Source organism: Balaenoptera borealis (assembly GCF_965194805.1).
Source record: "Balaenoptera borealis genome assembly, chromosome: 2".
NCBI lineage: Eukaryota > Metazoa > Chordata > Mammalia > Artiodactyla > Balaenopteridae > Balaenoptera > Balaenoptera borealis.
The window spans coordinates 34,173,265-34,189,318 of NC_138867.1; the positions used below are offsets into that span (position 1 = coordinate 34,173,265).

The 16,054-nt window shown below is 44.1% G+C and overlaps 1 protein-coding gene across 6 annotated transcripts in view; it reads left to right on the forward strand.

The window, feature by feature from the left end:
* The window catches only part of OSMR (oncostatin M receptor), a gene marked incomplete at its 3' end in the record, with an annotated part of 62,819 nt that overhangs the window by 38,245 nt on the left and 8,520 nt on the right, over nt 1–16,054 (forward strand). For 5 of the 6 annotated variants that reach the window (XM_082382225.1, XM_082382230.1, XM_082382229.1 and 2 more), the window contains 10 exons: nt 146–288; nt 593–746; nt 3,548–3,624; nt 4,723–4,945; nt 7,653–7,832; nt 8,885–8,989; nt 10,464–10,640; nt 11,269–11,436; nt 14,706–14,787; nt 15,725–15,797. In XM_082382225.1, the coding sequence (XP_082238351.1) occupies nt 146–288; nt 593–746; nt 3,548–3,624; nt 4,723–4,945; nt 7,653–7,832; nt 8,885–8,989; nt 10,464–10,640; nt 11,269–11,436; nt 14,706–14,787; nt 15,725–15,797 (1,382 nt within the window). The remainder of the gene's footprint in view (nt 1–145; nt 289–592; nt 747–3,547; nt 3,625–4,722; nt 4,946–7,652; nt 7,833–8,884; nt 8,990–10,463; nt 10,641–11,268; nt 11,437–14,705; nt 14,788–15,724; nt 15,798–16,054) is intronic. The other variant, XM_082382227.1, reaches the window with a different exon arrangement.

The window sequence follows — 16,054 nt, forward strand, 5'->3', positions numbered from 1 at the left end:
TGCAAGTCTGGTTTTGTTTGCCATTTTCTCAGAAATAAACAAAAATGCTTATTGAACAAATCAATGTAAAAATGAACTGCCTATTTACCAGTCTTTTTGGATCTGTGCTTGAATTTTTTTCATTTTTTCTTTTTTTTCTTTGCAGTTCATCCAATGACTCCCTATAAGTTATTCCCTAAAAATGTTGGTGCCACAAATGCCACCATGACCTGGAAGGTATACTCCATTGGAAACAATTCCACACTTTTGTGTCAGCTTGAACTCCTTGCTGAAGGAAAAGTGATACAAGTAAGTGTTTAACTTTCTATTTTCAAAAATTTCTTTGTGTCTAAACAGAGAGACTGGTGAGTGAAATCTCTTTAAACTCTTATTTCTATGTGTGTTCAAATGATATGGGTCATCTGTTTAAAAGGTCCAGGAAATTCATCATAAACTTTTAGAGTTTAGAGATTTTTTTTTCTCAAAGAACTAGTCTTGCTACGAATCAGGTCTTACTCTGTGTGTGATTTGGCTTTGCAGTGACGTATGCTCACCAATACTTCTGTCTTCTTCTCCCCCTGACCTTTTTTTTTTTTTTTTTTTTTTAATTAAGCAACACAATGTTTCCATCAAGGTGAATGGTGAGTACCTCTTAAGTGAACTGGAGCCTGACACGGAATATGTGGCCCGAGTACGCTGTGCTTATACCAACCACTTCTGGAAATGGAGTGAATTGATTAGTCAGAAATTCAACACAGCTGAAGCTGGTACGTTCGGCTCCCAGACGTCCCAAGGATCTAAACTGACTGACAGGAGATGGGTGGGCTTCCCTGAGAACTTTTGTTTGTACCAAAAACTCAGGGGAAGGTATAACAACAGAGGCTTGGTACCATCTTTAAAAAAAAACAACAACAAAAAACTAAATTAAATGCCTAATGAAATGTGAGTGGGAAGATATCTACCTCAGACATTTGCCATCTGAGTTATTTCTACTGAACATTTTCTCTCTGATCTTCAATTTGCCAGAATGGTTTCTAAGCTAAAGGTATTGCTGGATTCCCGTTGGATCTGGGGCTATGTAAATGAGTATAAACTTTTAATTCAGGACTGGGGACAAACAGTAGCGTTTGTGCTGAGGAAAGCACCGATCTCATACTAAACAGCCTCGGGCTGTGTTTGGAAATGCAATGGTATTTGGAAACTTAGTCATCATTGTTCAGTCGTTCGTTCCCGTGACAACAAACTGGGAGCCGCCTTATCATGCTCTCAGGGGTCGTTTCCTCAATAATGACTGAACAGAGACTTTTTCCCCCAAATAACTATGTCTTAGACCTCAGATAAACCTCAGGAGATGAGATGGCCCAGCCTTGCTTTCACCTCCTTCCAATCCCAGATGAGAAAGTCTTACTGTTGCCCAGTTTACACATGAAACAACTTGGGCCCCTGAACTGGGGAGACGTGCCTGGTTTGCAGAGTGAATGAAGGGCAGAGACGTGACAGCAGTAACCAGGGCAGTTGCCGTTGATCTAGTGTTTAGTATGTGCCAGACACAGCTCCAAGGGCTTGCAATGTTTTCCCCTCAAATCCTCCCACCATGCAGTAGGTCCTGTTATTATCCGCACTTGACAGATGAGGCCGTGGAGGCACAGAGAGGATGAGGAGTTTAACTGGCCCCGCTAGCAAGGGACTGAGCTGTGACCGCAGCTCAGGCCCAGGCTGGCTGACTCCAGAGCTCCACCCTGACCTGACCCAGACTGGCGTCTGCATGGCCTGTCTCTCGGGGGTGTCATTACAGCCTGGAGATCCTGTTGATTCAAGTCCTGGCTATTTTGCTGCCTAAGGAAGGATCATATATATTTATTTTACTCCATCTTATTATTTATGTTTGTAAGCTGGTGAGTTCTTTCTGTTTCAGCCTGGGGGGAACATTTTAAAGCAGTGACTCTGATTGGCGGGCTGGCGAGGGCAGTGCATGAAAACCCACACCCAGGGCTGGTCACCAGAGGTGCTCAGCAGGCCTCCTCCCCTTGTCAGCCCCCCACCCCCACCCCCGCTCCCCTCCAAGACTCCAGTCATTTTTCATAGGGGTGTAGTCCCCTCCAGAGCCCTGTTCCTGATGGTAATTTGGTTTATTCCTCAGTTGTGTTTCATTAAAGAATTTTTACTTTATTAATACTGCATTGCTTTGGGATTTTTTTTGCAAATTCATTCCAACATTATACCTAAAATTTAGTGCAAAGAAAAATAACAGAAAGATGGAATTTTTAGTAAATAGTTTCTTTTAGATTATAGTATCATAAACCTGAAAAATACTTAACTTTGCTTTTGATGATGACAAGAAAATGAGATGAATCTGCTGATGGTGAATCCATAGATGTTTTTTTTCACCTTGGATAACGCTTTGCTTAATGCTGGCAAAGTCAATGTTTATGTGTATTATAATCCTACTTAAGCAGAATCATGGTGAGCAGAGCTAAATGACACCGTGGGAGAAATTATATTGACATAAAGATGGAGCACCGTCAACTGTGCTGCAGTTCTCTTTTCTTGCAAGTAGTCGTGTACAAACCAGCTGAAGATTCTGCATTGAGCTTGGGGTCTCTCATTGAGTATTTCAGTACTTTTTTGATATAATATTGGCTTCTCTGACGGCTTGTTGAGAAAATTGAAATCTGCATCTAATAGATTTTAAAAATATATGGTCACCTTTATGTTGAGTAGAAAGTGTCAGCAACCAAGGGGGAAAAAAAAGGACTTTCTTAAATTTCAATGATTGGAGACTGTAAACTATATTTTTATGAAACAGAGAACTAAATTTGTATGTGTTATGTTGCAAAACAATGCTTCTTGCACAGAGATATGTTGAAGCAAATCATAAATCACTGGTCCTACAGTTTACTGGCAAGAAAGACAAGGAAGCAAGCTCTTCTAGAACGGAGTGGGGAGAGGCATGCCAGGGGGAGGCGTGCAGCCAGTGCACTGAGGGTCCACACGCAGGCAGCTGGCCCAGGCCAGGAACTTGGCGGGTGGGCGTGCATGGGGAGGAGGGTGACAAGGAAGGGGTCCCAGGCTCTGACTCCAGCGACAGGCCAGCCTGTGTGCACTTAGGAACTCGGGGAAGAGTGCAGCCTTCCCCTGGGGCTCTCCGCTTGAGTGTGTCCATTGCAACCTTCGCAAGTAGGGCAAGGAAACAGCAACAGTCTGCTGCTCCTAGAAATTCCAAATATGGGAAATTTACCTAACTAACCTCCTAGAATTGGACTGGCAAAGGATTCCAAAATTCCTTGGTGGCTTCCAGAAGCTCTGAGGCTTGAGTTCACAAAGGCCCCATGTGATGTCCCATTCAGATGTAGCAGCCCTTTTGTAAAGCACCTACTGTGTGCCCCTAGTGAGGCGAGACCAGTATGGCCGCGGCCAAGTGGGTAGAAGTCACAGAGAGTGAAAAAGCGAGAAGCAGGCTCAGGCAGGACAGGCCGTGGTCACTTGTGTTGACGAAACTAGAGAAAGGTTGAATGTATTGTTGTACGTGCATATTGTGACCCTAGAGCTTTTCTTTGGTTAATTTCAGCTCCCTCAGAGGCTCCCGATGTCTGGAGAAACATGAAGATGGTGTCGGGACATCCTACTGTGAGTTTATTCTGGAAGGTGAGATGCAGACGTTCAAAGAGACAGATTTTTGCTTGGCAGTTATCTTTCACTGAAACTAGACATTGGTGCAGTCTTCTGATTGGGAGGGCTCTTAACATGAATCCAGTAGAATTTGTTACCCAGTGGAGAAATCCCCGCTCCATCCACATCCATGTCCCCAACGCTGGACCAGTAACTCCTTTCTCAGCAGCCTCTTGCACCCGTGGCCAGTTCTGATTGTTAGAACTGCATCTCCTAACTTCTCCTGCCCCTAACATCTGCAGGGCCCAGTTCATGAGTATAAGTGGAGAAATATATACCGTAATTAAAAGTTATGAATATTTAAATATTCAGAGTACTTATATTTAAAAGTTATAAGTCAAGCTAAAAAACTGCAATATAAAATTAATCTTGTCCTTCTATCTTAACTGACATGCCTTCATGACAACACGGAAGCCCTGGTTTGCGTTAAGAACTCTCGGATCCCTCAGTGTTTGATGCTAAAGCATGGCCATGCTGAGGGAGCTGGTCCCCCGCCACAGGCCACCCCACTCTTTTTCCCATCTCCACTCTGGTTCTCCCCACCAGGGAGGACCCCCATGCACACACATGTGCACGTGCCAGTCTGTACATCCAGGTTTTGTCCACATCCCAAGCCAACAGTTGCCCCAGCCCAATCTCAGGTCTGGGGGTGCACACACCAGGGGCACTGTCTGTCCTCGGGAAGGTAGGCCGGAGGTTCAGGCCCCTCCCATCTGGGTCTACTCCTGTCTTTCCCACTCCTACTCACTGAGTGTGTTTTAATCCAGGCTAAAGAGTCCCCCTTTCCTGACTTGGTCACTCCTCTCTGGACACAATATGCTCTTGAGCTCTCCCCCAAATGATCCTATTCTCTGCTCAATTTTAGTTAGAATGGAATGTCTGATTTCAAGCTTGGTTTAGAAGGTTATTTTCTCTCTTAAGCTGTTTTAATTTGCCCGGTGTGTGTGTGTGTGTGTGTGTGTGTGTGTGTGTGTGTGTGTGTGCAATCAAGGGACAGAAAAGATGAAAAAGAAATTAAGCAAACTCTTTTCAGAGGAAAGCCCATTTTGAAATGATTGTCAATATTTTTTTCAGCCACTATCGAAAGTGCATGCCAATGGGAAGATCCTATTCTATAATGTAATTGTAGAAAATCTAGACAAGCCATCCAGGTTAGAGGTCCTCTCCATCCCTGCTCCCGCCAGAAGCACAGAACTAACCCTCAATCAGTGTTCTTACCAAATCCATGTCACAGCTCACAACAATGTGGGCCCTTCTCCTGCTTCCGTAATTGTCATTTCTGGAGGCCCTGGAAACGGTGAGTGTTTTTGGTTTTGTTTTTCTTCTCTAGAAAAATGTTGACAGTGTTATTAGGCAGAGACGGATAAATTAGAAAGACAGTAATCTGGGGAGACAAAAGATCTAGCTGCCAAACACTGTCCGTCATTTTCTTTGGGTTCAGGCATGTCAGCGGGTTTCTGGCGCAGTCCTCCTTTGTGTGGGAAGAAGATTTCAGCCATAGCTCAGGGATTCTTCCGCCAACTTGGGAAATTGTCTCAAATTTATTCAAATAAATGCAACACCAACAAACAGTCCCAACTGAGTGTTAGAGCTGGTATGAAAGCGCTTTGTGGCTTATGAAATATGAGGTGCGTTTATTATATGGCAGAATATTTTGTCCGTCTTGGCCACCTATGAAGAGCCCATGAACATTTCTGGACATCATGAGGAGAGCTAGCGTCATCTTTCGAGAAGGGCTTTGCCAAAGCTGTGGAATAAAATGGTGATAACTGGCTAAACCCTTAGCCTGTGAGAGACCAAACAAGGTGGAAATGACCTTACATGTACAATTAATCATGGTGTACATTTCCTTCTTGGGAGAGCTGTGAAAAGAGGTGGGCTGCACTAACCCCGCCCCCAGCAGTACACACTCTGAGACACTGCACACTTGGACATGACCCAACAGACATCCTAAGGTCATTCATGAGCCTTGCAGTAATGTCACCCTTCAGTTACTGCTATAAAAAATTTCAGACCCTGCTTGTACGGTTATGTCACATTGCTTTATACCTATCATTCAAATTAGGCTTACATTTAGGTTAAGTGGGCTAGATTAGAGGGTGTTATTATTTTGTTTTATTTATTTTGTTTAAAAACTATCCAGTGTGTCAAGAAAAAGAAATTGGGATTGTGCCACAGGAGAAAAACTAAGGAGTTACTTAACATAATCTTTGCTTGTCAAGAACTGTATTAGAGAATGAAGTGAATAGTTGTATTCTGTCTTTATTAGGGCCAGAACGGGAAAGGTGGGCATTTCATTCACCCTGGGGGAGTTGATAGATTAAAAAAAAACACTGCCTCCAGTGAGGCTCAGCTCAAACAACTCTGCTGAACAGTATTATCTGTTTGGGGTCATCCCTATCTGTGGGTTCCTACCATACCTTCCTTCCCCGTGCCCTGCCTTTAGAACCCATTCCTTCCCCTTGTGAGGCCCTATCCAGCTTCCCTGATGTGGTCCACATTCTTAAGTCTCTAGAGTGGATAAAGGCACTGATGTGCTATGAGACAGACCAAGGAGGTTCAGCCAATTCACACTAGAGTGTGAATGACTGAAGGGAAAAAAAATAGATTCCCTTTCTCTTTCCCTCTACCTCCACTCCTCAAAACATATTTGCAATTTGAAAGAAGCAGCTTAGTAAGAGTCATGCTTCTAAGTTTGGGGTGAAATTTTAGTCAGTGTGAATAAGTGAAGTAGAAAATGTCGGTTTTAATATGAAAGAGATTTGTCTCTCTGATGAAGGAAGACAGAGAAGCCATGTGGGTAAGATAGGCACAGGCCTTCTTGGGGAACCTCTCGCCTCATACCTGGGGCTGCACATTCCTTTCGGTGTTCCCAGCTGGGTGATAATTTGGTGCCCTAGAAAATGTCATAGCACCCTGCTTTCGCATCAGTGTTCAGCTGTAATTAGAATTGCCAGATAAAATAAAAGATGCCCAGTTAAATATGAATTGCAGAGAAGCAACAAGTACATTTTGAGTGTTAAGTCTGTCCCATGTAACATTTGCGCCACGCTGGCTGCCTCTCTGAACAGCTGCTTGCAGGTCCACCCCTTGATCAGAGTCTGCTTTCGCTTGAGTGACCACCAGGGACCACTGCCCTCTGAACAGTGGCAGGCTGTGGAGTCAGCCTCAGAAATAGGAGAAATTCTCATCCCTCAATATCTAGGCTGACCCGCTTGAAATCAGTAGAACTGTAGTCCACTGAGACCATATCACCTTTTTTTCCGATTGTCAGACCTTAGGAAAACTACCCTGGTGCATAAAATACATTGAGGTGGTATCCTAGGTCATAAGTAGTGTGCACATCCGTTCATAATCTGGCTTAGTACATACCTGAATTGTTCTTTCCTTTTTTCTCCACACTCACCTCAGTTTCTGCCCCTAACATCTAGGAGACAGTAGTTAGTTCAGGGGCAGCCAGCATTATGTGGGACAATTAAGCCAAATTATTCATTCATTCAACAGATGATTTTTGAAAGCAGATCAAGTACCAGACACAGTTCTAGGTCAAGGGTCAACAACTTTTTCGGTAAAGGGGCAGAGAGTAAATATTTTAGGCATTGTAGGCCAGACAGTCTCCAATCTATATTCTGTATTGTTTGTTTTTAAAAACTCTTTAAAAATCTTAAAACCAGTCTTAGCTTAAGGGTCATATAAAAACAAGCTTCCGAGGCTGGATTTGTCCTGCTGGCGGTGGGTTGCTGGTCCCTGTTTTAGGGGCTGACGTCCCTTTGGGTCTCAGAAGATGAGGACAAGGGGCATCTGAAGGGCAGGTGTGAATAATTGTTGGGAGTGAGAGGCAGGAAAACATCCCTCCTGCCCTAACCCAAGCCCCGTAGCAATTGCAGAGGTAGGGCTCTTACCTGCTAGATACACTGCATGTTCAAGTTTATTTTCTTCTTTAGATATTTTTGCAAAATGTACGATTAATTAAATCTGAAGCATTGCCCTCTTTGTATGTACAGAAGAGGTTGAAAGCGGAAGAGTTAATGGCACAGAGGACGGATTTTCTGTGTCTTGGAAACCCCAATCCGGAGATGCCACAGGCTACGTTGTGGAGTGGTGTGATGGTCCCCAGGACCTGCCCTGTGTTCTCCAGTGGAAAAACCTAGGCCCCAATACCACAAGCACAGTCATTAGCTCGGGTAAGAAGAACCTTCTGTATTACCATGCGGCTCCATTCACCTGGCAGCAACTTCAACAGGGATTTCTGGATCATCTCAGATACTTTGTGCTCAACTGATAACTACAAATCCAGCGTGGGTCTTGGAGTTCAAATTTTGCAGTGATGTGGTCTAAGTTTTGACCTTTATATCTACTTTTACAGAGACTATCTGGACCGAAGGCTGGAATAGGTGTTCATGAGGTTCATGAATTTGTTCAGCAGTGAGTCAGCCGTCTCAAATGAATGGCAGAAGGACATTATAACAGTTGTCCTGAGAGCTTTTACAAAAGCAAAGAAGTGTGTGGATTTGGGAGACATAGGAGTAGAGTTGATGGGAGTCGATTAGCAACTCCTTCAGTTTCAATGGAACATATAGAACTTGGTCTCTTTCCTCCCACACTGGATTTGTCATTTCGAGATTACTAGTGTAGCAGTTAAAGGAGCCTAGGTCTGTGGCCTGATTGGGGGGGGGTTGGTGGCGCCATCTGCTGGGCTCAAGATAAAGCTGTGGGAATTGTCCGGGTCCAGAGGGTGATTGATGAGACTCCAGGAGGCCATTCAGTGGCTGGTGGGGAGTGAGGAGGCGAGTCTTCCCTTGGCTTGAGCAGTGTCAGTGGCATGGTTCAGAGGTGTGGGGTGAGGGGAAAGTGAGGTACTGGAAGCAAATCTTCCAGATGCTTGCCCTTCGTGGGCAGAGAGAAGGCCAGTCGCTGGCAGGGGATTTGGAGTCAAAGGAGAGTTTTACATGGTTTTCTGTGTCTGGTTGAATTCTGCGCCCAGTTGCATGCACGTGGATAAGGGCATATTTGCGAGCTCTTGATCAAGAGGATGATGTAGAGAACAGTCGCCTAGACTTCGTCGGAAATGCTGGAGGATTCAGGGGAAGGAAGGAAGATGGTGGAGATGAAGGGCAGAAACCCCGGGGAGGAAATTCTTAAGGGGACACAAATTCATTTTTCATTCTTCTTCTTTTCAGAAGTAAAGAGAATGGCATCCTGTGTTACTGAAAATCTGTTGACTTTTCTTCTCTAGGTGCTTTTAGACCAGGGGTTCGATACAACTTCAGAATTTATGAAATTTCTGCAAAAAGGATGGCTCATTTATTAGAGACAAAAGCAGGATACTTGGAGGAACTGGGTAAGTTTAAAGCATTTAATGTGTCCATTGTTAAGAACAATCCAGAAACTCTTCACTTTGGGTTTAGGAAGATTACAGCACCTTTCCTAATTTTCAGTGTCCTGTTTATTCTGGCAATGGGGTTTTTTTTTAAAGTTATTTTTTTAATCACACAAATATAAAACATTTTCATTAAAGACAATTCATAAGATATTATGCAAAAGAAGACAAAATCATTGCTAATTTTACCACCCAAGGGCAAATATCGAGTTAATATTTTATGTGTATCCTTTCTCAGTACAGATATACACTTTTAAATAAAAATGGGATCTTTTTTATTACTACTCTATGCAGTTTTGTAAAGTGCTTTTTGACTCATGTCACTAAGTAATATTTAACTGTATCATTTTTTAGTACTGCAAAGTGCCTCGTGGTTTGCATATGTCAAATCACCTGTCGTTGGACTTTTAGGATGATTACAAAAATATTTCTCAATTAAAAACTATAAAATTCACCTTCAGTTATCTTGCAGTCTCAAATACTCAATCTCTCTCTCCTTTCTTGGCCAAATCTCTTATGCCCTGTCTGACTCACCATCATTTTAGCTGAATCTTTGTCCATTGCTCTGATAATGGTTTTTCAACAAAGTCCCGGAAGTAGAATACTCGAGCCAAAAGGTTTGAACTTCTTAAATACAATTTTACAATTTTTAAGACTTTTGGTAGATATTGTGAAATCGCTGCCCCCCCAGAAATTGTACCATGATCCCACCAGCAGTGTGGGGGAGTTTTGATCCTCCCATGTGGTTGCTAATTCACCTTCTCGGCGTCCAGGGTCTCACAACCCACTGGAAGCCGGGCAGCTGTGTCCTTGATTGCCTCTCACCAATCAGACCAGCTCTTGGGGCTCTCCGTTGGGTGGGAGCTGCCCCAGACGGGCAGGAGGGGTGTGTTGTGTGTTTTGGCAGACATAGGCCAGGTGTGCACCAGCGTATGTGCTGAAACAGGCTCTCAGGGAAGCCTCAGAATAAACGCTTTCTGATTCTCCCTGTGACACTTGGACAATTGTGCATTGCTGCCACCTGGGAACTAGAGTTCTTCAAAGTTGCCCATACCTCTTCAAACATAACCCTTCCTCCTCCTCCCTTCCTCCCTACTTCAGTTCATCCTCCCAAACACTGTTGAGAATTCAGACTCAGAATGAAGTCTAGGAAAGCCTTTCTTTTTTGCTGTGTGACCTTGCCAAGTTACTGAATCTCTCTGGGCATCCATTTCTACATCTGAGAGAGGTAAGGCTTGAACAAGATGATTGCTCAACTCCTTCCCAGCTCTCACGAACTAAGTCAGGGCGTACATCCTCTAGAGAAAAAGATGGCACTCCTTCACTTGGCACACACGCCTACAGAGTGGGCCGTGGTTCTGCTTTCAGTTTACACCAGTGCGCTGAGACTCTTTCCAAATTGTAAATCTTACATTATCCCAACTTCCTTTCCTAGCTCCTTCAGACAACCCTCAAGTGGTCATGAGTAACTTGACCTCCCACTCCTTCACTCTGAGTTGGAAGGATTATTCCACTGAATCCCAACCTGGCTTTATACAAGGATACCATGTCTACCTGAAACCCAAGGCGGGGGAGCACTGCCCCCCGGCATTTGAAAAGACAGTTCTTCCAGGTGACATTTTTTTTTTTTTTTTTTGTCTGTTTACCGTTTCAAGGTCTCATTATTTGAAATCATTGGAAAGGCTGCCGGCTGTCTCTGACTGTGGCCAGGCTGAATTCTGTGCTCACGTGCTTTTATGACGGAATGGTGTTCTTAAACAAATTAGTAGGGTGGACAAGACGATGGGGGCCAGGATTTTAACTTACTTAAAAACAGTGTGGCCCAGTATTTTTAGAAGCACCTGAAATACCCTCAGCTCCTTAAGAAAACCTACCACTTAGGAAACGTTCTTGCTAATAACCTCATTTTCTTTTTTTCTTTGACTTCATTAAAGTTTATTAAAATGTATATCTAAGTAGCTCTGGCAGGCTCTTACTCTTTCTCTGGCAGGTCTGAGTGCTTCCCCTGGATCAGGAACATCCCTTGTTTAGTGGGGTGCTTGCTTTGCTTGCCATCTCCCGAATATTTTACCAGTGTCCCCAGTGTGATGAAATTATGATTTCATTTTTGGTTGGTTTAGAAATGTTGGCAGTGCCAAGTCAACAAGAGTATTAGTGCCCCACTGTCTCACAAGATCTTTATCACGCTCTTAATAGTTTTTTCTTCTTGAAAAAAAAATTTTTTTTTTTAAACCCCACAGAGGATTCAGTATGTTGCAAACACACAATTGACAACCCGGAACAAAAGACATTTGTTGTGGAAAACCTACAGCCGGAATCCATCTATGAGTTTTTCGTCACTCCTTACACAAGTGTTGGCGAGGGTCCCCTGGATGCCTTCACAAAGATCACAACCCCGGATGAATACTGTGAGTTTTTCCAAATCAAAACTCTTAGCAGTTCCTGGGAAACTGACAAATGACACACACATGGCCATGGGCTTTGTCTAGATCCGGAATTTTTAAACCTTTCTTCTCTTGTCTTTCTTTCTCTAGATGAAACTCACCAAAAAAAAAAAAAAAAAAAAAAGGAAATGTTACACAGAATCCCACTACATAAAATAGATAAGAGGGAAGCTAATCCAACTGATCTATGACCTGGAACCTTCCTCTTGCCTCTCTCTGGCCCCTGAGGCACTTCTCTGGAACTCAGTACCAGAATAGTTTGAAAATCACTGATGGCGTATTTTAGTGTTGACTTGGGAAGAGCCTTATGAGTTCTGTCTGGAGAGGGATGGGGATGTTTTTCTCAGCAGAACTGCTCTCTACAGCCAGCCTTCTGGCTGGTTTCTCTCAGTGGCAAATTACCGGCTTCCTGACCTTGCCTCTCTGGGGGTACTAGAAGGTGCGGTGGGGCGAGCAGTGTTGGTTCACGAACCCGGTGTTTGCAGATTTGATGGAGAAAGGGTGAGATAAAGAGAGCCATCCTTTCAAAATGCATTTGGCTTGAAAGATGGAGAAAGAAGAGGAAGGGAGAAGAATGGCAGGTTACTGGTAAATAAGATTCTGCCGGTAAATCCTGCCCTCCAACAAAGAGGAAGGTGGTGGGAGAAAACAGATACTGACGGAGGAAGCGGGGAAAGTAGGTAGCAGATAGGGCATCATAGGAGGTCCACGCTGGAAAGGACCTCTCAAGATACTCCTCCATGAAAAACACATAGGCTAAAACATCTGCCTGAGTTGCCAAGTGGCGGAAGGTGGGGCTCTGGGGATGGGGTGGGCTCGTCAGGTAGAACCACTGGCCCTGGCTGCCTGACTGGTGATGAGGATGCCCGTGACCACAGTGGCAGGTTGGGGCTGAAACATGGCCCCAGGTCTCTAAGCCAAAGGCCAGAACTCTCATAGTCAGCTTAAGATTTCAGTCAACAACTCACATTACTTGAGCATGCTTGCCATTTTAGAGTTAATTTTAAATTTATTTTCAGGCTATTTTTCTTCCAGCTTCAGTATTTACTTGGCTGGTAGAGGTGTGTGTATGAGTATGTGTAAGACACACACACACACACACACACACACACATATAATATATATGATTATCTTTATCTCAAGTATATTTTCTAGATTTCATTTATTTCCCTTACTCATGAGAAACCTCCTTAGCCTTGGCTGTGACTCGATTATATTGATTATTATGAAAAAGTAAACTAAATTGCTGCATAATTGCAGCAGTGAGAATGACAGTCCACAGTTACAAAAATAGTATGGACGACTCACAAATGCAATGGTGAGTGACAGAAGCTGGGCCCCGCTCTTGCTGCACAATTCCACGCGTAGAGTATAGACAGAGGCAAATGCTGTTTATGTGGCTGAAAGGCAGGATAGGGGTTACCCTGGGAGGGGAAGATGCCTGGATGGGGACACTGGGGGACTCTCGGGGGAGCTGGTAACGTTCTTTTTCTTGATCTGGGTACTGGTTACGTGGGTATGTTCAGTTTGTGAAAACTCATTGAGCTGTACACGTAGGAGCACTTTTCTGTATGCACATATTATACTTCAACAGAAAGTTTAGCAAAGCCTGTCTGAAGTTTGGACACTACTATGGGTAGCTCCCCAGGCTTCTTCTCAGATACATTACAAATTCGTAATTTAACCAAATTTTAAAACCAATTGTAGTCATAACAAGTACTGCTCTTGAGAGCAAGGTATTCTTTTTTTTAAAAAAAAAGCATTCGTGTACTGATTTATTTACTTTTATTTATTTATTTTTGACTGTGTTAGGTCTTCGTTGCTGCATGCAGGCTTTCTCTAGTTGTGGCGAGTGGGGGCTACTCTTCACTGCAGTGCGCGGGCTTCTCATTGCAGTAACTTCTCTCGTTGCGGAACACGGGCTCTAGGTGCACAGGCTTCAGTAGTTGTGGCACGTGGGCTCAGTAGTTGTGGCACATGGGCTCTAGAGTGCAGGCTCAGTAGCTGTGGCGCATGGGCTTAGCTGCTCCGTGGCATGTGGGATCTTCCCAGACTCGAATCCGTGTCCCCTGCATTGGCAGGTGGATTCTTAACCACTGTGCCACCAGGGAAGTCTGAGAGCAAGGTGTTCTTTAGTGGTGTCAGGAGGAGTTTCTTTCGCCTTACCTGGTGTCAGGGATAATTTTAGGCCAGTTGTCGAGGTGCTTTCTCTGCCACCCTCTTACCTTCCCATGTCCTTTTCTCCAGAGCCCTGTGCTTCCTCAGAGCCCTGGGTTGGGCCTGCCCTCCCTGACAAAACTCCAGCGTTATCCACCAGCACCACAAGTCAGGCCCCATTCCTGCAGGACGGCTGGCGAGGGGGATGAGGAGGGCAGGGAGGTAAAGGGATTGAACAGAAATATATGTACATGTGAATGACTGTCAGCCTCCAAAGCCCTTCGTGCGATTTGCTTTTATAAAAGAGGATGTTTACCAACCCAGCTGAACTATTCTTCGGTGGATTTGCAAGCAGTGAGACCAGGAAGATGGGCATTTATGAAAATGAAGTACAGGTTGACATATCTGAGAAATAAAAATAGAATAATTATCCCAGGTGATGACTTAGGTAATTTTCTCAGAGCCTAACTAGAAGGGGTGCATTCGTCAATTTTTGACGTGTAATAAAATACCTCAAAATCTCAATGGCATACAAAACCAAATCTCTCTTTTGATGCTTCTGGCTTGGCTGATGTAGGCTGGGCCAGGTGGGACTCCAAGCTTCAGGTAGGTTTGTTCCTTGTAGCTTCACCCTGAGGCTTAGGCTGAAGGGACAGTGGCTCTGAGGGACCAACTCTTCTCAGAGTGGGTCACAGGAACACAAGAGAGCAAGCCAACTACAAGCACACTGAACGCAGCTACCAACCAGCATGACCACTACTCACCTCCCATTGGCCAAACCAAGTCACGTGGCTGAACCCCCAAGTCAAGGGTATGGAGTATAATTCTCATACAGGGAGGGAGTAATGATCCAGTCTGTCAGGAGAGGTAATGAGTTTGAGTCACAAGTGTTGAGGGCAAATGGTTCCCTGTGTTGGCTGGTTGGTCTCACTGCCCTGCCCCCCAGCAGTCAGACAGAACTCATATTGAATCTTGCACAAATAGAGTTTTGAGGAATAAAAGACATATAAAACTTATTTTTATTCCTTTGAGGGAAAAGCAGTCATTAAAAATATCCCTTTCTTTTTCCTCTCCAGCCCATATACTGATACGCATCATCCTGCCCATGATTTTCTGCGTTTTGATCGTCATGATAATTTGCTACTTAAAACGTCAGTGGTAAGTGTGCGGGGAAGGTTTTATCCAAGAAGGAGTCAAAGAAAAATCTAGAAAGGAGATAGAAGTCACACCTGATAATATGAGGAAAAGTGCTGAAAAGGAAAGAACAAAGGAGGATTTGGTGGAAATATGATAAGTTTTAAACAATCTTGTTTATCAATAGATAAGCAATAAATCAATACATAAGGAAACCAGACTTCCCTGATGGCGCAGTGGTTAAGAATCCACCTGCCAATGCAGGGGACGCGGGTTCGAGCCCTGGTCCGGGAAGATCCCACATGCCGTGGAGCAACTAAGCCCACATGCCACAACTACTGAGCCTGCGCTCTAGAGCCCGTGAGCCACAACTACTGAGCCTGCGTGCCACAACTACTGAAGCCTGCACGCCCTAGAGCCCACGTGCCGCAACTACTGAAGCCCTTGCACTCTAGGGCCCGCGTACCACAACTACTGAGCCTGCGTGCCACAACTACTGAAGCCCGCGCACCTAGAGCCCGTGCTCTGCAACAAGAGTTGACACTACAATGAGAAGCCCACGCACCTCAACTAGAGATAGCCCGCACACAGCAACGAAGACCCAACGCAGCCAAAAAAAATAATAATAAGGAAACCAACTATTTTAAAATGTTGCAAAATTTGTTCAATAGCAATAGCTAATATTTATATTTCACTTACCATGTACTTGGAAGTGTTCTAAGTGCTTTACATGTAACAATTCATTTAATGCTTCCAATACCACCATCACCGCTGTAATGATCTCCATTGAACCAGTAAGGAAATTAAAGCATAGAAGGGTTAAAAAGCTTGCTTAAGGTTACAGTGTTAATGAGTGATTGATAGAGCACGGATTAGAGCCCAGGAATCTGACTCCAGGGTTCTCACTCTTAACCATTCCACTATATTGCAAAATTCAGTCTAATTTTCACTGTTTTTCTAGGCTGAAGGAGACGTGTTATCCTGACATTCCAGACCCTTACAAGAGCAGTGTCCTGTCATTAATAAAATCCAAGGTAAATGCTGGGAAACTGTATGGATACTCATATACTTGTTAAAGACCAACCCAGGGCTGGGGCTATAATAATCATATACTCCTAGACCTTCTCAGGAAGATGTCACAAAGCAAAAGCCTCTTCTGCTCCCATAGCCATGAAAGGGTTGAACGCAGCTTTGATTTCTTCTGTCAGGGGATATCTTTTGGTTTTCAACATCACCTCCAGTTAACTTGTGACCAGGATAAAACAAAAAACACCTGAAGCTCTAAGTGCGT